This window comes from Populus nigra, chromosome 1 (genome assembly GCF_951802175.1).
Source record: "Populus nigra chromosome 1, ddPopNigr1.1, whole genome shotgun sequence".
NCBI lineage: Eukaryota > Viridiplantae > Streptophyta > Magnoliopsida > Malpighiales > Salicaceae > Populus > Populus nigra.
The window spans coordinates 44,981,282-45,002,417 of NC_084852.1; the positions used below are offsets into that span (position 1 = coordinate 44,981,282).

At 34.6% G+C, this 21,136-nt stretch overlaps 2 protein-coding genes across 5 annotated transcripts; one reads left to right on the forward strand and one right to left on the reverse strand.

Moving 5' to 3' along the window:
- The first annotated feature begins 6,838 nt into the window (after nt 1-6,838).
- Nucleotides 6,839-9,438, forward strand: LOC133680782 (leucine-rich repeat protein 1-like). Of its 2 annotated transcripts, XM_062103772.1 has the most exons (7): nt 6,839-7,052; nt 7,180-7,312; nt 8,071-8,142; nt 8,520-8,663; nt 8,846-8,917; nt 9,007-9,078; nt 9,193-9,438. In XM_062103772.1, exons 1-7 carry the CDS (start codon nt 6,971-6,973, stop codon nt 9,269-9,271), a joined length of 654 nt encoding a protein of 217 aa, XP_061959756.1. In that variant the 5' UTR covers nt 6,839-6,970; the 3' UTR covers nt 9,272-9,438. The 2 variants fall into 2 exon arrangements, with proteins under 2 accessions (XP_061959756.1, XP_061959757.1); XM_062103773.1 differs by lacking the exon at nt 8,071-8,142.
- Nucleotides 9,439-11,157: 1,719 nt separating this feature from the next.
- Nucleotides 11,158-18,711, reverse strand: LOC133680781 (uncharacterized protein At2g33490-like). Of its 3 annotated transcripts, none has more exons than XM_062103769.1 (11): nt 18,247-18,711; nt 17,698-17,770; nt 16,019-16,093; nt 15,248-15,309; nt 15,104-15,172; nt 14,406-14,434; nt 14,075-14,279; nt 13,757-13,999; nt 13,357-13,410; nt 11,811-12,819; nt 11,158-11,441 (listed from the first exon to the last, which is right to left on the reverse strand). In XM_062103769.1, the coding sequence occupies exons 1-11, from the start codon at nt 18,373-18,375 to the stop codon at nt 11,431-11,433; spliced, it is 1,959 nt and encodes a 652-aa protein (XP_061959753.1). In that variant the 5' UTR covers nt 18,376-18,711; the 3' UTR covers nt 11,158-11,430. The 3 variants fall into 3 exon arrangements, with proteins under 3 accessions (XP_061959753.1, XP_061959754.1, XP_061959755.1); XM_062103770.1 differs by having other exon boundaries at nt 16,309-17,770; nt 18,247-18,319; XM_062103771.1 differs by lacking the exon at nt 18,247-18,711 and adding an exon at nt 16,309-16,367 and having other exon boundaries at nt 17,698-17,771.
- Nucleotides 18,712-21,136: the final 2,425 nt, after the last annotated feature.

Below are 21,136 nucleotides of genomic sequence, written 5' to 3' on the forward strand. Positions count from 1 at the left end.
TTCTCATGCTTGGGGAATCTTGAAACTTGAAAGTGGGAAATGGACAAGCTTGATGAGTCTCAAATATTCTCTTTTATCCTGTTTTGGCCCTCTTGTACTAAAAGGTTAGCTGGTTTCCCTCCATCCGATACTGCATGTACGCAACACTCTGCAATCTCTATGACTACTGTCGTTGTATATGATTACCACTACACAGTATTGAAAAAACTGCTTGGTGCTTGAATTTGATCCAATTACAAAAGTAATTGTTAATTACTATTACTAACTTGATGGTAGTTAAAAGATAAATCTGACTTGTGATTATCATTGCTGCTTGACTAGTGAGCACCACACCTGCATTTTTGCTTCTTTCAACCATATTTTGTGGAGCTTCAAAATCGAAAATCCTCATGATGAATCCAAATGCAAGATATTAACGGATTTGTGGAGTTCTAACTTGTTTGAATTTGTAATGATCATATGTTTGTCTTTTAATTGATAAAGTATGCCCTTAATAGAATGTCATTGTCCAGTCACATATGATGAGGACCATACAGTGGTCCTGAGTGAACGGGACTACTCTTGTTTTACTTGCTCTTTTGCTACTCCTACTCCCCTACGCTTCTAACTTCTGACATGGCCAGCAATGGCTGAAAAGGAATGGGAATATATACACAGACTGTAAAGGTAATTTGGACAGGATCGTCCAGGTAGTGAATGAGTTAGGGTAGTTTAGAACGTGCAAGGACTTTGGCAGCATGAGACAAACTTAACAATAGACGAGAGAGACCCGCCTCTTCAGGCTTTGCATGGGAGAATAGTCCAAATTATGAAAAGCCCCCCCGAACTTTAGTTCAAAAACAAGCACCATTTTGAATTTGAAACCCGGTCCGGTCTGGCGGGTCGATCCAGGACCTGGCCGACCCGGGTCTGGAACCTGACCAAGTTGAAGAAAAAATAGGAAAAGAAAAAACCCAGTGTGACCCGGCGGGTTGACCCGGCAAGACCCGGTAAAAAACCCGGTTGCAACTCGTTGATTTTTTTTACTAAAACGACGTCGTTTTGATTTTTTAAAAAATTGACCCGAGTGACCTGGTCAAAACCTGGAATTCAGACCTTGGATCGGGCCGGGTCTAAAAACTATGTTTTGAATAGTATAGAAAATGCTAAATTATACAATATATTGTAGTACTTACCTTATTTAGTTTTATTCTCTGAAGTATGATCTATTTTATATTTTGTATGTAGTCTTATTTATATATAGAGAGCATGAGTATCATAATATGTTGAGCTTTAACCTATTATTTTCTTTAACTTGCTATCTTAACAAATTTATTTTTCAATTGATCCTACCTCTATTGGCACCACTATTTGCAGCAACAACCCCACTAGTTTCTTTCTTCATCTTTGTTATAGCAACTGTTATTTTTCCTCCCTTTGCTACTGCTACCAACATTAACAGTCCTCTCGCTATTGTTATTCCTCTCTCCAACACGAAGCAGGTTATCTTGTTGAAATTAACCAACACAAACTATCTCTATTAAAAGATGCATATGAAACCCTATCTCATCGATCAAGGAGTTTTTCCTTTAGTTGATGGCTTGTTTCCATATGTTGCTTCTCAATTCCTACCTTCTGCTGGTTCTAACAACTTTGCTCTGGTGATTAATCCAACTTTTCTCTCTTGAAAACTATAAGATCAACGCATCCTAAGTTCTCTTCTTACTTTTTTGTCTATAGATGTTCTACACCTTGTGGTTGATTGCAAAACCTCATCCAGTGTTTGGAGAACTTTTGAACAAGCCCTTGTTTGTCCATCCAATTCTAAAATTATGTAACTTCATAGTTTCTTCCAAGAACTTTGTCAGGGTAATGACACCATCATTGGTTATTTATAAAACGCCAAGTCTATGTTTTATGAGTTGGCAGCAGCGAGCCGACATATTTCCCTTGAAGACTTCAATTTATATGTTTTCAAAGGATTTCGTGGTGAATTAAAGGATTTGGTGACTAGTTTGTCCATTAAGGTTGAGCCTCTTCCCTATTTCGAGTTGCACAGTCACCTTCTTACATATAAATTTGTCTATAAGAGCTTTTTTTACTCTTTTGTTACTGCTGCACTTCTACTACCTATATCAACACAGGCTTCTTCGACCTTTTTTGCTCAATGTTGATTTTCTGGTTCAAATGGCAGCGATTATAACACACATCATTATAGAGGTTTTAATCGTGATGGATGGAGAAACAACTAAAACACATATGCTGATACCGGGAATAACTTTTATTTGGTTAACAATGATGGTAATGGTAACAATACCGTGGGAATAGTGGTCATAATAGGAGTAATTAGAAGCAGCAAAACAATCATAATCCTCAACAGAACCAGTGGTCTCACACACGATAGGTTATATGTCAGCTTTGTTATGGTTTTGGTCATTATGCCCGGTATTGTTCCCAGTTAGTCACTCATGAGAACAAAGTTATTGCAAATTTATCTTTTAGTGATGCTTTAATAGCAAATTTCATTACTTGATTTCCTGACACGTGTGCAAATTAACATGTTACTCTTAATGTTTTAAGCATGACGGGTTCAAAATCTTATCTTGGTAATGATCAATTGCATGTTGGTGATAGTAAGGGACGCATCATATCTAACACAACTCATGCTACAATACATACACCAAAACACATATTTACTTTGTTTAATGTTCTACATATGCCTCAAGTTAATAAAAAAAAACCATTACTATCTATTCAACAATTTTGTTGTGAAAATCATTTGTTTTTTGAATTTTACTCATTTGTTTTCTATGTTAATGACATAATAACCAATGACGTGTTTCTTTCCTGTCCAAGTAAAGATGGTCTCTATGTTCTATTCGAGTCTTTCACAACATTTATGCCTCAAGCTTTTTAGTTTGCTAGTGTGTCTACCTCTGTTGATATCTGGCATCATCGACTGGGTCATCATAGTTCATGTATTTTAAATCTATTAGTATTAAATAAAAAGTTTATTTATAATTCTTAATCTTTTGATTTTCAATGTTAAACATGTCCATTAAAAAAATTATCGCGTCTGTCATTAGGGTTTACTATTCACAAAATTTATACTCCTTTTGAATGATATTTTGCGACCTTGTCCTATGTTTTCTTTTGATTATTTTTGTTATTTTGTTATTTTTTTAGATGCTTATATGTGTGTGTGTGTGGTTTTTTCCTCTAGTTGTAAAATTTGATGTCATAAATGTTTTTCACCAATTCCATGCTTAAGTTGAAAGGTAATTCTCTAGCAAAATTAAATCTGTCCAAATAGACTAGGATGTTGAATATAAAAAATTACATACCTTTTTTTAAACCATTGGTAGTCACCATCGTTTAATTTGTCCACATACTTATGAACATCAACATAAGCATATTATTGAAACTGGTCTTACTATTCTTGATCAATGTAAAACACCTTTAAAATTTTAGAGTTATGCATATAAAATCTTTATGTAACTAATTAATCGTATGCCTACTTATATCTAGCACAATAAATAACCATTTGAATATTTGTTTCATTGTACATTATATTATAGTTTTTTGTGTACTTTTGAGTGATTTTGTTTTGGTTTTTTTCATTCATACAATGCTCACAAGTTAGATTACTGCTCAATCTCGTATGTGTTTCTAGGCTATAGTTCTTCTCATTTAAGGTCGGTGTTTTAACTTATCATCTAAATTAATTTACATTTCTCGTCATGTTTGATTTCATGAACATTAATTTCCATTTGTTGACTCTGAACATAAAGCCGGCTCTCTTATGCAGGCCTACAACACACCACATTACCACCTTGCCTTCTCTGACTCACTTCTTGGCATCTTCTTTATCACCACTTTTCATGACCCGTTTCTCTCATAATCTTGCCATTGTTCCCTCTAACTTTATTCCACTATCACTATCACTATATGCATCTTTGTCTATTAATCATTTTCTAAGTTCAGCTTCTACACCTTTAGGATTGTCGATGTCTGCCTCTTTTGATGTTGATGCACATATAATTTTAACTTCGGGTACACCACCTTCTAGCCCCTCGACTATCTCACCTCCTGGCTTAGATTTGGTTATTGATCTATCCAATTATTCTATTCCACAACCTTTGATTTCCCTTCCATTTTTTTATCATTTTAGCACCTTGAATGCACCCTATGGTTTTGCATCCCTGACAGAATATAGCAACCCATCTGAGCCTCATCTCAACTTCACCAGTATCATCTAAAATATAGGTAACTTCCACCCCTAACCATGAACCTCTTACTTTTGAAAAAGCCAACCAATTTGTGTGCTGGAATCATGCTATGTAATTTGAAATTAATGTTTTACACGGTAATAATAGTTGGTCACTAGTTTCATTTCATCCTTTTATAAATATGGTTAGCAGCCGGTTGGTGTATAAAATTAAAAGTCGAGTTAATAATGGTGTTGAATGATATAAAGCTTGTTTGGTCAATAGAGGATTTACTAAAAAAAAAAAGGTATTAATTACTTAGAATTTTTCAATCTCGTGGTTATACTTACCACCATTCAGTTAGTGCTTACTATTATAGTTTCTAAAGGTTGGCAGATCTGTCAAATTGATGTTCATAATGTTTTCCTAAATAGAACCCTTCGGAAAGGAGGTTTATATGGACAAGCCCTCTGGTTTTGCATATCATGTTCTTTTCTTTCATGTTTGTCGGCTTCACAAATCTCTCTAAGGCTTCAAACAAGCCCCTTAGGCTTGGTACATAAAGTTGAGTGATTATCTTCTCTCTATTAGCTTTTATACTTCCAAGGTTGATGCATCTTTGTTCATCTTATTTGTGGGCTATGAAATCTTTTCTCTTTTTATTTATATTAATGACATTTTACTTACTGAAAGTAACTTCACTTTGCTTCAATGCCTAATCATTTTGCTGAGCTTAGAGTTCAAATTTTAGGATTTAGGTTATGCATTTCTTGGAGATTGAGGTTACACCTACCAATATGAGTCTCAAGCTTAGTCAACATAAATATGTTCTTGATATTCTTTACAGAGTAGGTACATCATCTTTTAAACATGGTATTCTTCATCTAAGTTAAGTTTGTAGTCTAGTGATTTGTTTTCTGATCCCACTCGATTTCGATAAATTATTGGTGATCTTCAATATCTAACCTTTACTAGGCCAAATATATGTTATACTATGAATAAAATATGTCATTTTATACATGCTCCTATAAAAGATTATTGGGTTGTGGTTAAACATGTTTTGAGGTATCTGAAAGGTATGACTTTTTATGGTTTGCACATTACTCGTTATTCCTTTTTGTCTCTCCATGGTTTTACTAATGTTGATCGGGCTGGTAATGTTGATGATCATAATTTCACTGGTGCTTACCTTGTGTATTTTAGCAATACTTTTATTTCTTGAAAGTCTAGCAAGCAACGTATAGTTGTTCGTTTCTCTACTAAAGTTGAATACAAGGCTTTAGCTAATGGTGTAAACCCCCAACCTGAATTTCTCAGTATTATTAAAATTTTAAATTTTAGCCCAAGATTAAAATGAGTTAATTAGAAAATAAATATGGAGACATTAAGTAGATTGAGATGAGTTCTTAAAGATTTTAAACTTCATGAATGTTATTTTAAAAGTAGGTCAGAATAGGATGTAAACCCTAGATAAGATCGGTAACAATAGTGAAGTAAATATTATGTTAAGTAAATTGAATATTTGCATAGGGAGGATGGTAATGGATTTTAAGAATTTGAAATAAAATGGTTATGTGATAATTTTAAAAGTAAGAATATAAAAAATGGATGAAAAATAAAAAATACAGAAACACAAATAAAAATTAAACGGAAGTGATCTATAAGGAACAAAAGGTACTAGGATATAATTCAATGAAATTCAAAATAGCTCAGCTTTAATTTGGTATAAACAGACTATGAAATCTAGGAAATATTACTCGAGAAACATAAAAGAGTGTAAATGAGAGACATATTAGGAATTAACAAAATTCATGCGTGTGTGGGGGCTGGGAGGGAGCTTGTGAAGAGAAAAGGGAGAAAAAAAAGTTCTTCATTTCTATTAAGCTTGATCATTTTAAAACCTAATGAAAACTAAATATTAGAGAAAAAAAATGTGAGATTGTGTTATTATAAACACTTAATCATTGAAAATTAGAAAGATTAATGATGAGAAAGTAAAGAGTTAGAGAGAAAAAAATTAGGGAGGTGAAGGAAAAGGAGAAAGCTTGACTAGTTAGCTTTTAAAGTGCATATTAGGCAAAGTGTTTTAAGCTTATTTGAACAAGTTATTAAGAAGTTTAATTGATTTTTTTTATTGAATTTTAAATTCTTGAATTTAGGGTTGTTATATGAAATTATACTTAGTATGATTTACCTTATATTCTGTATGTAATTCTATTTATATATAAAAAGAGAGGATGATGCAATATATATAAAGCCTCATATTATAAATCAAACTCTACCTGTTATCTTCTTTGCTTTTGAATAAAAAAATGCTTGATTTTTCGTGAAGTTGCCCCTAAATAATAAAAATTAATAGAAAAGCCCATAATATCCTCTAATTAATTCCTCTCTTTTCCTTTACAACTCCTAATAAATAAATAAAACATAATCCATTCTCAGTGAAAACCCTAATGGAAATGGTATTTTCAATTAATCATATTGTTTAGGATGAAAATCAGAGATTGTTTTGTTTAAGGAGGTAATTTGTTTTTTTGGATAAAATCGAGGGTGTTTGTTTTTTTACAATTTGACCTGGAGAAAACTTCTTTTTTAAAAAAAAATAATTCACAGTAACCAAACTCTTTGATGAGCTCTATAAATTCCCCTACAAATGCTGCTTTCGTTGCGCTTCCATTCTTTAAACAAACATCCTGAAACTCTTTACTCTCCCTCTCTCCATATTTCTCTGTTAAAGTGCCATAAGCATCTTGACTCTTTACCCCAGGCCTAAAGTTCTCTAAATGGCAAGCAGCACCGCGTTTCATCTTCTTGTTCTTTTTCTTCTATCAACCATTCAGTCACCTACAAATGCAAATTTGGAAGGTACACGTGGGTTTTTCTTTTCTTTCTCGTTTTCATTTTTCATCGACAGTACCGAGTATAGTCGAACTAGCTAAATGAAATTTTTTTGGTAGCTTTCTTGATTTTTTTCCTTTAATCCATGAACTAGGGGATGCTTTGTACGCTTTGAGGAGAGCAGTGAAGGATCCAGGACATGTTCTCCAGAGCTGGGATCCAACCCTGACAGATCCATGTACTTGGTTCCACGTTACTTGTGACGGTGATAATCGGGTTACCCGACTGTAAGCATCTTACTATATACTAATCTTCCAGCATCATGTTTCTTCTTGTTCTTGTTGTTTTATTTTTGTTACATTTTATTTGACCCTTTGTGCATGTATGCTTTAGCTTGTAGTTTGTAGTTTGTGTTTGTCTGGCTGATATGTCATGAAAAATCATCGCCAACTTTCTTGCTTGTCAAAACCATTATTTAGTTAATCCACCAGGAAATCTAATTAGGCACTAGAGACAAGCCCGACTTCTGAGTTCTGACCATATTCAATTAATTTCCACGCATGCATCTCGTATATTTGTACATGATAATCTCAAGGACGGACGACCTTTTCAAACATGATGTTTAAAGATTATTATAGTAATATATCCTTGATTTTTGTTCTTTTTCACAACTCAAAATCTTTGAAACAGATTGTGTGACTCTGATGTAATAATAAAGGAGAAGGCAGAGAGAAAAGGCATGACAATATTTGTAATTATGTATATACATGCACATGTAAATTCAAGAGTAGAATAAATTTTGCTCCTTTGATGTTTGAATCATACACTGTATTTCATCTCTTTGTATGCAAATTAATATATTGACCTTAATTTACCCATGGCTGTTAAGGAATTTTTTTTATTTGTGTTTTTTTAATTAATTCCTATGGAAATAATAATTAACACGACAGGAATAATCATTTGTTTAATTGTCACCGAATTAATTAACTCAAACAAAATTATAGGACCAATAAATTAATGGCGAGTAAAATATTGGTTGTTGCAGAGACCTTGGAAATGCAAAGCTTTCGGGCAGTCTAGTTCCTGAGTTGGGGAAGCTCGTGCATCTTCAGTATCTGTAAGCATGTCACATTATCTATAGAATTTAAAGCTGCCTTGGCAACGCCAGCACCTTCTTTCATTTTCTTAATTACACAGAATAAGGATGCAACTGTTTGATGTTTCATTGATTTGAATGGAAAAGAAGCCCGTGCTTTGATACCTTAATCATTGCTAAAAGCGTTAGCTTTTTTGATTCGTTGTAAGAACACTAGAAATTGGGTTGATAGTCTTCTTGATTAAGAGATGAGTTTGTTCGTAATTTATTATGGACTAGATCATTACAACATTCACGATATAGTATCTACCTTGCCTAACATCTGGTGGCCTTGTGATCATATGGACACTGGTGGGATACTGGTATTAAATTTGAAGTGATTTATGTTCCCTGTGTAGGGAACTGTACATGAATGAACTGGTGGGTCCTATACCAAGGGAACTCGGAAACCTGAAGAGTCTTGTGAGCTTGGATCTGTACCACAATAACCTCACTGGGACCATTCCTGCTTCACTTTCTAAGCTATCCAATCTTAAATTCCTGTAAGCGTTCTCTCATCTGTATTAATTTTAATTAGCTGCCAAATTCATTTACCGATATGCTTGATCAGAATCAAGAGGATGGTCGTCATTAATGTTGTCAGTTCCTTTTCACTTTCATTACTACCTTGCTAACGTATTGCTGTTGGTATATTTTGCCTGTGTGTCACGTAATTTCCATGCAGGAGACTGAACGGCAACAGACTGACTGGAAGGATACCAAGAGAACTTACCAAATTGCAGAGCCTAAAGATCCTGTGAGCCTTCTTTGTGATCCCCAAAACACCTTTCTTCTTCTACACAATCTCTTGCGCTCCCGTAACAATCTAATCTGTTTTGTATGCAGTGACGTATCAAACAATGATTTATGTGGCACCATACCTACCTCAGGTTCTTTCTCCAAGTTGACAGAGGAAAGGTAACCAGACTAATTCCTTGTTATCAAAAGCTTTCATTTAATTTCTTTGTTTGAACGTCTTTTAATTGTTTTTTTTTTCATGATGGGCGCTTGGTTGCTGGTTGTTTGAAGCAGTTTTGTGAATAACTCAAGACTGGAAGGACCAGAACTGGTGGGATTTGTGAGATACAATGCTGCTGGAAGTTGTAAATGACAGACCACTAAGAGGCAGCTAGTTACCTAATTCCATATATTAACTCAATATATGGCAAGGGTTGTATGTTTGTTTACTCCTATAGTTAATTATTAGATGTTTCTTATTAAAGTCATATACCAAGAAATCATGTTTATGTTAATTAAGAGAAGAATCTCCAGTCACCATATCTTGCAGTCACTTTCAGCCTTCAGTTAATGGTAATATATTATAGAGAATACATATAGTCAACTCCTTGATGATCGATGTCGACGAGATGGCGTACAGATAAGGAGGGGGATGCCATGCCTTCCTGTTAATGGAGGTTTTTTATTAAAAAAAAATCTTTGGCAAGTCAAGGAACATTGTGGAACATGATTGCTTTGGGACAACGACACACCACCCAAGAAAACATAATACAAAATGTAAGATGTAAGATGATCTGTCCAGTTAGCGATCCACTAGACAACTCAACTCTATGCGAACTGATCCTTACTTTAGGACAGGGACATGACTCCAGCAATATTGTTTCAAACAGGTTTTGCCAAAGTCCTTGGTCAACACGGATCTCAGGAATGATCTATGGCAGGCAGTACTTGTCCTTTGTGGGTGCTAACGTTGAATAGCTTCAATCCGTTTCTTTTCAAAGATGATGCCTCTTAAAAGTAGCTTTTAAGTACCATTCTTACATGGCATTTATCGAGAAGAAAAAAACGTACGCCGTATGCTTTGTTCACAGCTTCGGATATGTCCATCATGCTGGGGGTGAAATGCGAAATTCATTCAAAAGGGACAGTACTAACAACGAAGTCGAACCCAGACTTTAATGGATTACTGGAAATTCTAAAATGGTGGAATCTTTCATGGAGAAACCATTTATATATTCAACACATTGAACTGTGCATAGCATCACAAGGATCGAATTCATTGCCCCACGAAAGACCAAAGATTTCAAAATCAACTTATACAGAAATGAAGTTAATTTCCCAAATCGACCACTTGCCATCAAGATCTACGTATATAAACGACACCTTTAAATCCATTTGAACCATCTCCATCTCATACATTACAAAAAAAAAAGCTAAACGAGCTCAGCTCTCTCCTGTGCACTGTGAGGAGAAATACTTGGATTCAAGTCATATTTTGGTCATTTTGTCGAACACAATTTAAATCTTATAACATGCACTCAAGAGCAATGGATAATTTTTCATAGAACACATCTAGTATTACAAGATTAGATGCGGGTAGATAGTTTTTTATAACTTTTATTAATATAGTGCAATATCAATAATACTCTCGGATGTTTACTTCCCTTGGCTGCACGACCAGGGGTGTTTTTGGTTTTTCTTTATTCTATGAACAGCATAGGTACTTAAGTGTCTTTTAACTCGAATAATCTTTAGCTAAGATTGAAAAGTCTGTCTTTTTATTATGTTTTTTTAGTTAATATTGTATGAGATCAGGAGTAATTTGATATTTGCACAGGACAGCTCTTGAGCTTCATTTTTTTAACGGCGCCTCCGAGTTAGAGGTTGAGATGATGCAAAGGCGAAAGTGGGTTGAGATGACGATGCACAGGAAGTGGCGCTAGGTCTCTGGATTTTGGATTGGTGATGGTTTAGGCACTAGATATGGTTATTTTTGGAATTGAAGTTGGTTACTGGATAATGACATCAGACGTCGTTTTTAAATTCTTGACAGACACTAGGATGAAAGGGGTTGTTGATATATCATATGAAATATCAGGGAGGTTGGTGTCAAATACTAAAAGGATTGGATAGTGCTTGTAATTCCTTTATACTCCACGGGGGTTAGTGTAATTTACCCTTTTTTCTCTCTTTTTACTTTCATGCAAATTTACAGATGATAGGGCTACGAGTCACCCCCAATCAACTTCAAACCAAAAGGAAAATAAATAGAATTTGCCTATTAAATCCAAGGAGAGCAAAATTTTGTCACCAATGAAACCCTGAGCCAATCACTTAATTGGTTCATTCCAAGTGCTCATCGGTAAGGAATAAGGACTGGATTAACAAAGATAAACATGCAAACATATATAAGAACAATAGACAAGGATTATATTTACCGATCTACACCTGTACCAAATGACGAGAGAATCTTCTGAGCTCAGCTTTTGGTCGCTGAATCTGAAGCAAAGCTATCGCTACAAAATTATAGAATCAATCGGCACCTGCAGACACCAAATGTACTGATATTTAGAAATAACACCACATCTTCATAAAACAAAACAAAGCTGGGATGCATGAGGATGTATACATTAAAAACCAACTTCATTTCACACTTGGTGCATATACCTGTCTGGCTAAATAACTCAAATTATGTATCCTCCATGAATTATTTAAAAGAAAAATGACGGCTGATGAAAAAATATATGAAGCAGTTTCTCAAAAGCATACAACTTGTTCTCATTTGGACTTCCACTAGTATAAGAACGGTTTTATGTGATCCACAAAAGTAACTAAATCAGTTTGATGGTGATGTGCGAGTATAAAATACCCTAAACTAGACAACCATACAAACGCATTGGATTATGAATTACCTCTGATTTGAACCATCTGATTGACAGTATGCGAACCAGTGGATGATGGGTAGTTGTTACATAAAGATATCGGGGTTAGAGGAGGTGAGGCAACATCCTCAACAATCCCTGAACTCTGAGCGACCATTATTCTACGACTTCTAGAGGGTATTGAAAAACTGCGAGTGACAACTTGAGAAGGTGTGGGCAGTTGAGATGCTACATTTGATGCTGGTGTTTTTCTTGTTCCAGGATGCATGCGACCTTTGGGCAACAATGGGGTTGAATGGCCAACCAAACCTTCAGCCCTTGGAGACTTGGAGGTTGAACTGAGTGGGGGTCTAGGAAGCTCATGTAACTCACTGATTTTGGGCGGGGACACAAAAGTAGGGGAAGCACTAGGAGATACTTTTGGTGATATTATTGGAGACACTTTTGGAGGTGATAATAATTGAGTAGCTGGATTTCGCAGAAGGGGTCCAGAGAACAATTGGGGATGTTCTGCTGAGACCAGCTTGGTAGACAATGGCTTGCTTGTAATAGGACCAGAAAAGGCAAATCTTCTGGTTTTCTTAGAATCAAAAGCAGCCAATGGTTCAAGCCGTGAAAACAGATGTCCATCAGCTAGAGGAGGAGGTAATCGGGTGGATGCGGTGTTGTTGTTGCTCTCCTTGAGTACTGACCCTGAATTTTTAGTAGCGGGTTTGTTAGACATTTCAACTCCTAATAACTTCTCAATTTTTTTTTGGTCGAGAGGGGATGAATGCCACAAATTGGGCGCGCGTCTGCTCAAACTTGTCTTTAGTGTTCCAGAAACCGGGCTACCAGATCCTGTAGGATTTGAACTCTTAGGGTCCGCTGGGGTAGGCAAAACATAAGTGTTGAGCTTTCGTGTGGATGATGGCATCAGTTTTTTTGTTTTTCCAGCTGGATCAGATGTAGTTTCAGCAAAAAGTGGAGCTGATTGGGTGCCTGCCCGAAGTTCTCCTTTAAATGAAGACGTTGTCCTGTAACTTCTATCTAGATTTTCCTGCAAGCAATCCAAATCAAAATATCAAACTCATCATCAGTCAAAGATCTGAAGTTCTGGTATTGCATTTAAGAAAATAAATTACAGCAAACATACATGTTAGAGCTGGAATAGTGCAAGATATATAGGGTGCTCTATGGGAAGCAAGGGTGAAAGATTCTATTGTATCCGTCAACTCATCCAACCCAACTCATATGGGAGATCTTTAAATGCATGTTCAAGCGGATATCTATAAAAGAAATTATAAAAAAAAAAATTATCTGATAGCAGAAATATGGACATGTATTGCATTACATTACGTTCCTATTCAGATTCTCCATGCTAAGGTTTCATACCGATTTGAAAGGTGACTAGTTCAAGCACACAAATTATTGAAAAAGTTCAACCATGCAAGGATGGTGAAATACTGGATAGTAGTTCTTAGAATGTCTGGCCAAACAGATCAGGTCACTCATTAACAGGCCTACAATTGCATAACACAGATATGAAAACAGCATGATCACTCAGAATGCACAAGTCCATAATAAGAAGGTTTACCTTTGCCATCTCCAATGTTGCAACTTGGGGAAATGTAACACCCACCAAATCCAACTGACAAATTGTTACACAGAAAGTTGAAGTTAAAATGAAATGAAAATTCCACTGAAGTATGCATTGGTAGAAAAATTTGGAAATCATGATAAATGACTATAAACATCACCTTGAATTGTTTAACCTGTGGAATAAGTTTCAACACAAACAAATAAGGCAGAAAGGTCGATCCATAGAATTCTGAATTCATGCACTAGTAACCACAAGTTTGCAAATTTTGCAAATTTCATTCTTTCAAGGCAATGATATTCATAGTATCCTAAAGCAAAATGCATAATGGTTGCTTTTCTGAAAAGAAATGATAAGTTGATTAGCCCCAATGATGAAAAGTGCATTGAACTCTTACCTCCATCGACTTTTTTGGTGTGGAAACTTCTTGTTCCTGGTCATTTTGTCCATAGTCAAAGCTCAATTCTCCATCATCATTGGCATCATCATAATCTTCATCATCATCATCAACATCAACATCATCTCTCCCATCATCATCAAGTCCACTAAAGTGGTAATCTATATGCTGCCGTTCTGTGACCAATTTGACATGCGGCTCAACAGCTTCAAGAGATTTAAGAGCCTTCTTAAAAAAGTACAACTGCTTTCAAGCAAGAAAGCATAGTTAACAACTAAACCAACAATATGAAGAAAAAACATTGTTTGAAGAATAAACCTGAGCAGCATGGTGCCGAGCTGCCTGTGTTAGAAGACTGCGAGATTGTCCTTGCTTCAGAGATTTAATACGAAAAACAAATAAAGTTGCCTCCTCATCAAATTCATCATGAGCTGCTTGTACTTGCTGCATAGATACACTCTCTCCCTTTCCACTTCTTCCCCGCCCTTTTTCTTTCTGTCTCACCATGTACTCATATACATCTCTGTAGACCAAGTAGCAATGGGAGATGAAACTTATCTTAAATTTCTGGGCTTTCAATTTTCTTTTCTTTTCTTTTATAAGTGTGTGGGTGCAAGTGTATAAAGGTGCTTCAAATAGTACCACAAACCTTTTCTCATCACACAGTCGCTTCATCTCCTGTATGAATGAAAAAAGTCTTAAGCAACTTCAGTAAAATGCTTGAATTACCATATACAGGATAATAGTAAAAAGATTAAATTACAATGATACCCTTAAGGTATTATGAAATTACAAGAACCATCCAAAAGTATGAAACTTTGACAAAAACCTTCTATTACACCCAAAATACTTGTAATTACTCCTTATAAAAGAAATACTTGAATAGAATTAAGAAAATATATATTTGAGAGAATATTAAAAAAGAAACTTAAAACAAAATTAACTGAAATTAAATAGTGATATTAATATTATTCATGTACTAAAAGATAATCATGTCCAATTATTTTATATTCTCTCTCTAATTTTTCTTAATTTTTTTATTTAAATATTTTTAAAATTTTTAATAAAGGGCATTTTTGGTACCAAAGAAAGTTTTTGCAATTTTTTATTAAACATTGAGGGTTTTTTTTTTTTTTTGTCAAATCTTAAACTTTTGAGCAGTGTCTGCAATTTCACAAAACCTCAAGGGGTTATTGTAATTTATCCTAGTAAAAATAATAAAATAAAATGTGCAAGCATGAGCACTGATTTCAGTCATTAAGAATTTAAGCATTTTCCAAGGATAGTTTAAGACGAAAGTTATGGATAAGTCTAAGATATCGAAAGCTTGAAAGAGGTACCACTAACCTCAACTGTTTGAAGCTCATTCAGAAGAGACTCTGACGGGCTTATGATCGTCTTGTTGATGTGGGATCGCTGAAAATATTAAACAAAAAATCAGTACCACAACAAAGCCAGGATTCGTTGCAATTTTTATTCATAACAACTCACATAGCAGTCAACAAGTTTCTCAAGTTCAAATTGCAATTTTCCCAGCATCAGCAAGACTCTACCTGCAAAGGAACAGATCCAACTTCAGCTTCTGTCTCCTTTTTGGAGTGCAACTACATGTGAAAGACTACACGTTCCTAAGGAATAAATTCAGTGAATTAAAGAGCCGATTATTATCATTGCACTAAATTTTGTTCGAATTTATTCATGTCATTTGGAACTTGAAACAGCATCCTCAGTTAAAGCTGAAGAAAAAACAGGTTAAATGGTTGATTCTGTGTCAAATGCACATGTAAATTCTCTAGCAACTTAAGTAGATGAAGCAGAATCAATTTTGAACATAACTTCAATTAAAGAAAGGAAGATAATAATAAAAACACGGTTTCCAAAGTACAGATTTACGAAAAGATATAATTACTGAACCAAACATAGTATAGTACTCTAGTTAGGTCTCTGGATCCATAGTATGTACAAACACAGCAATATATTGACTGTGAATTAGGTATTTCTCAGTCAAATATGATTATCTAAAGCATAGATCAATAGCAAAGGATTAAGAAGGTTTAACTTTGTATCTTTGTTGCAAATGTTGCTAAAGTTATACGAATGATGCACTCAGATGTTACTATAATGCTGAAAGGAAGTCCCAGCTAGTGATTTTCTTTTAGCTTTTAAAACCAATATTAAGATTATTAGCAAATTAAGACACCCACTATCTGTTCATATTATCTAGTGACTGAAAAGAATTAAATAAAAGTTTCATTAACTTACCGCCTTCTTCATCATCATTCGATGCAGTTTTCTCGAGAAGGCAAGCACCCATTTCACGCACTGATTCTGAGAATTCTGAGGAAAGATAGAACGATGTAAGAGCACTCTAGAATCACACACCAAAAAGGGATCCTTCAATTCAGGGGCTCCCAATTAACACCTAAAACACTCTGATGTTCACTAATGAACTCGTTTTAAAGGTAAAGCCTGACAATCTCCAAACCAGAAGGCCAACAAGAAGTTAGAATGTTGGAAATGCGGTGCCACATGTGCACAAAATCGATTATTACCGGTTACTGTTCATCTGGTGAGAATCTATTGCAATGTAAGCTTCCAAAGCAGATTTGTCCTTTGGATAAGATTGAGATGCATGGTTTAAATCAGTCATTGCATCCCAGGCATCACATAACAGTCATGGCAGTCACATTCACAGATTATTAGCAACTTAAAAAATTAAGTAATAAACATATATTTTTAATAACTTTAACAAAGGGACACTAGTAAATACTTATCACAAAAGCAATACAAGATGCTACGTAATCTTTTTAAGCTAAGTTCATACCAATAATTTGCAAAATCAAATGTGGCAGCGAGTTGAGGTATTAGGATAAGATCTTAAAATGATCACTAGGATGTCTAGTTTAGATGCAAAATCTGAAGAGTGAAAGATTCATCTTGGTGAAATTACTAAACAAAATTAGAAGTGAATGTGAAGAATTGTTGGAGGAGACTATCAATGAAAAAACAAAAAAAATGGCTCAAAACTGAGGTTTTCCCTGGCATTTACATCCTGAACAAGCATGATAGCTCTAATGGTAATGTAACGGTCTGTGGTGGTGTGAAATGAAAAAATGCCGCAGCAGCGGTTTGCAAAATTATAACACTCTGCCTGATTTCCATCATGTCAAGTGTCAGCAGCTTTCTAAATCCATGTCGGCAAGTACTCCATTATTAGTATCGTATCACCAGTATTATGCAAAAATTTAGTTCTTGCCCCTTTTTTATGCATCAAGTTTGTTCATGAGATTGTGTCTTCCTCGTATGATGTAAATGTGGTTCATATGATCTAAATGACTCCATATCCAGTGCTACCAAAACAGAACCAATACGATATTTAAATCACAACTACTACGACTTTACTTAAGGAGAAGGCAACTCCATCCCATTTCTAAATGTTTTGTGCTGTAAACCATAATAATTCGCTTTTGCAATGTTGCCCTTGGATGTTAGTTGATGACAGGGGGGTGGGCTTCTTCAATCACAGAATAACGTTGCTATTATAGCCAGCACATTGCCTTAAAAAACTTCTAGCTTCATTTTTCAAGTATATGGCAGTTACTTCATTCTAACTGCACCTTCTCCTTTCAATAAAGGACTTTCCACCAAAACTTTATCATTATTAGTTGCACTTCAAATTCCCAAAAGAAGAAGAAGAAGAAGAAAAGAAAATTGCAGTGAATGAATATGATTTTTACCCTTCATTTATCAACTGAAAAGACAAATTGATGGGGAAATGCGAATTGCCCTAGTAGACTAACAATCAAATGATAACGCTAGTAAGGCTGTAAATACTCGGACAATAAAAGAATAGCAAACCTCATGCGCCTTTTATAAATTGATAGCGACATCCGTGGAGAAGGAATAGAAGAAGAAGAAGAAGAAGAAGAAGAAAGAAGTACCATAGGCACAATTGGCAGTAGCGGACGCAGCAGAAAGTAAGCTATCATAGCAATCTTTCATGTCCTGCATGTCCTGAAAATAACAAAAAGCAATTAATATTTTATAAGAAACAGAAACCCAAGTGATCACAATAAAGTGACTAACTTCCCATCATTACAGCACTATTATAGCTTAAATTAATTGATTAATTAATTAATTACAGCTAATTTATTCATAAACCGAACTGATCATTCTTCATTGCTTTGTTGCTGTTGCTGTTGCTGTTGTATCCCAACAGATTGATGGGATCAAATTAAGCTTGGAATTCAACAACAAATAAAAGTTGCAATTGACAAGCACAAAATGTAAATTATGTACAAGTAAAAGGAAGTAATTTTCAGGTCGTGTCTGGTTGGAGAGAAATCAGAGAAAAAAAGAAAGGAAACAAAGCGATTAAAAAAGGTTTGACAGGTTCAAAAGCTACGCGATAATTTATCAATTTCCGTGGATTTCTCGGCGACCAAACAAACGGTAGAGAGAGAGAGAGAGAGAGAGAGAGAGAGGAGTACCCGATAAGCTTTAGCGAGCTCGTCTAATTGAGCGAGAGAGAGAAGATCCCTTCGGTCTTTATGATCACCACCATGTCCATGTTTGTGCAAGGCAGCAAGTCCTCTCAGTTTCCTCAGGGATGATTTCATTTCCTTTTCTCTCCTTTGACGAGGAGGGAATTCAATTCGTTCCTTCTTATTGTAGTTGAATTCCGAAATCGAAGAGCTTTTATTTATGGAAAACTGTGATGGGAGGAGGAAATGGGAATGAAATCCTTAACACTCCCTCTTTTATTATTTTTAATCTATTTGTGGAGGAATATCTAGCTGGTTTCGTCGGGAACATAAAGAAAGAGGCGAGACTCGAGAGAGATGATCAAGATCGATTGTATTAATAGCTATTTCTATTAAATTAAATCAGCCAACCAAAATTAAAAACAAAAAAAAATTAAAGGACAACTAAATTTAAATTTTTTATATTGGTCTTTAGGGTTTAACACTGACTTCAGCACCCAACTATTTATCAGTATTTAATGGATAACGACGTCCCGCGTTCAAATACCAGAAAATTGACCGGAGAGGAAAGTTATCGTTTTCTCATTTCCGTTTTCTCAATTTGCCCGCCGATCAATCACATTCTACTCAATGGCAAAACTGGAAATTAATTTTGATATTCTGAGGACAATAAGGTGTTGTGTTCTTTGTTGCTTTGAAGGTTTTCCACGCGACGCTTTGCATTTCTTTTCTTCTTCTTTTTTTGTTCTATCATTTCTTATTATTAAAATTACAAAAGCCAAAACTCAAAAGACTTAAGACTTGAGACTTGAGACTTTCTCTCGTCCACAAAACGTGTTCCCTGTTGTCCAAGTCATCGCATCTTCCCGTCTTCCTTCACCTTTTATAAATGTTTGTTTGAGAGTGTGGTTGTAATTGTTTTTTAAAATAGTTTTTGTATTGAAATATATCAAAATGATATTTTTTTTATTTTTAAAAAATTATTTTTGAAAACAGTGCATCAAAACAATCTAAAACATATAAAAAATTTTATTTTTTAACAAAAAAAATTAAATTTTTATGGAACGCGGTTTGCACATTCCCAAACAGTACCTTAATTCCATTGAGTATTTTTTAAAATTATTTTTTAATTAAAATAGTAAATTTCTAGATTTTAATTTTGATATAAACACTTAAAATTATAAAAAAATATTAATTTAATATTTTTTCAAGTAAATAATAATTTAAAAATTATTTTAATAATAAAAACTATCACAACATTAAATGAATAAATCTACAGTGTTGACCAGTCTCATACTTTGTTATAGTAATTCACAAGCCATCTCATATGTGTTATTTGATGTTTCTTACAATGATTAATGATGTGTCCATATGTTAATAACTTAATATTTTTCTATGATTTTGTTTTTTAAATGTTAATTTTTGAGCTATTTTTTAATTCTTTTCTTTTCTTTTCAGTTTCTGAATTTTTAGAGAATGAAATATGATTTTTTCAAGGCACTCTTTTTGCTTTGAGAAGTTGAAAGTCAAATCAAATTGAATACCTAGACATGTGTTGCACATATAATTAACGAGTCATTAAATTATTGTTAACAAAATCTTGAATAGTATCTAATTATAGACAGAAAATATAGTAAGGGGAATTCATTACTTGTATTCTAGTAGATGAGGAACTCAACTGCTCCATATCCCATTAGTTGTTGTCACTGTCAAAATCTGCTGAGAAAGTTTTGCTGTGCCTGAAGACGAGGGGAGTCGTGAACAATTCCACGACATACTTCGATTAATATACACATGCCAGTGTGATGATGATTTCTGTCTGCGTAGTTTTTGCACTGTTCTTCCACCTATGGTTTGGGAATATGTGTGTGTGTGATCATTAATCTCCAAGATAATTTCTGTGGGTGTTGTTTTCATGATCACGAGCAGGTTTATGCACGAAGGAACTGGTCTGTTAGCTGCATCAAGGCCGCCCTTCCAGGCCCCTCCACCTCCGCCAAGGGTGCCACAATCACCCAGATCTACATAGCCATATGTGAGGAACTTGGCACATATGATCGCCTTAATCATAACTTCATAAGCACTATAACTCGCTCAGTCGCTTGTGTCCTGGTAATTTTCAGATGTGTGGTATTTACTGTCTCTCCACTCCACAGATGAATTACTTTTTTTTTCCTTAAATAAGTACAAAGGAAAGTTCAAATAATAGGCCAATTGATAAACTTTTCAGCCAAGTTTTTCTGCTGCCTTTAATAGAGGTTATTAAAGGTATTCATTTTTTATTAGGTTTGGTTTTTATCAAAAATAAATAACCAAACCAAAATTTGTTTTGAAAAAAAACCGAAACCAGGTCAAACTGACCGGTTTCGGTTCAGTTCGGTTTTTAGGGTAAAAACCAGTTCAAATCAGTTTGGCTCGGTTTTCTGGTTTTGACTTGGTTTTTTTCAGTTTCAATTTGGTTCTTTTAGTTTTTTGTTTATAAAATCAAAATCAAACCAAACCAACTGATATTTTTAAAATTTTAATCGATTTTTCAGTTTTTTTCTCACTCCTAATCTAACCTTTATAATTAGCTTCATTGGTGATGAAAGAGCGATCGGTGCCAAAAGTTTGTGGCTGTAACATTCTCTCTTCTGAGGGAAGGAACTAGTAATTTTCTTTTCATGTATAGTAAAATACCAATTCGTACAGAGTATTAAAATTCAGTGAGTGCAGGACAATTTAAAATGCAGAAGAAGAAATTTTTTTACTGCAGGAAAAGGGGGTACAAAAAAGCTCAGTTTAAACCTTAAATATCCTTTCCACCTTATCCTACCATCACGTTTATTCGCCAGGTATTTAGATATTTTATAATATTTAGCTCGCGTTACGGGGATTGTATTAATTTTTTTTTTAG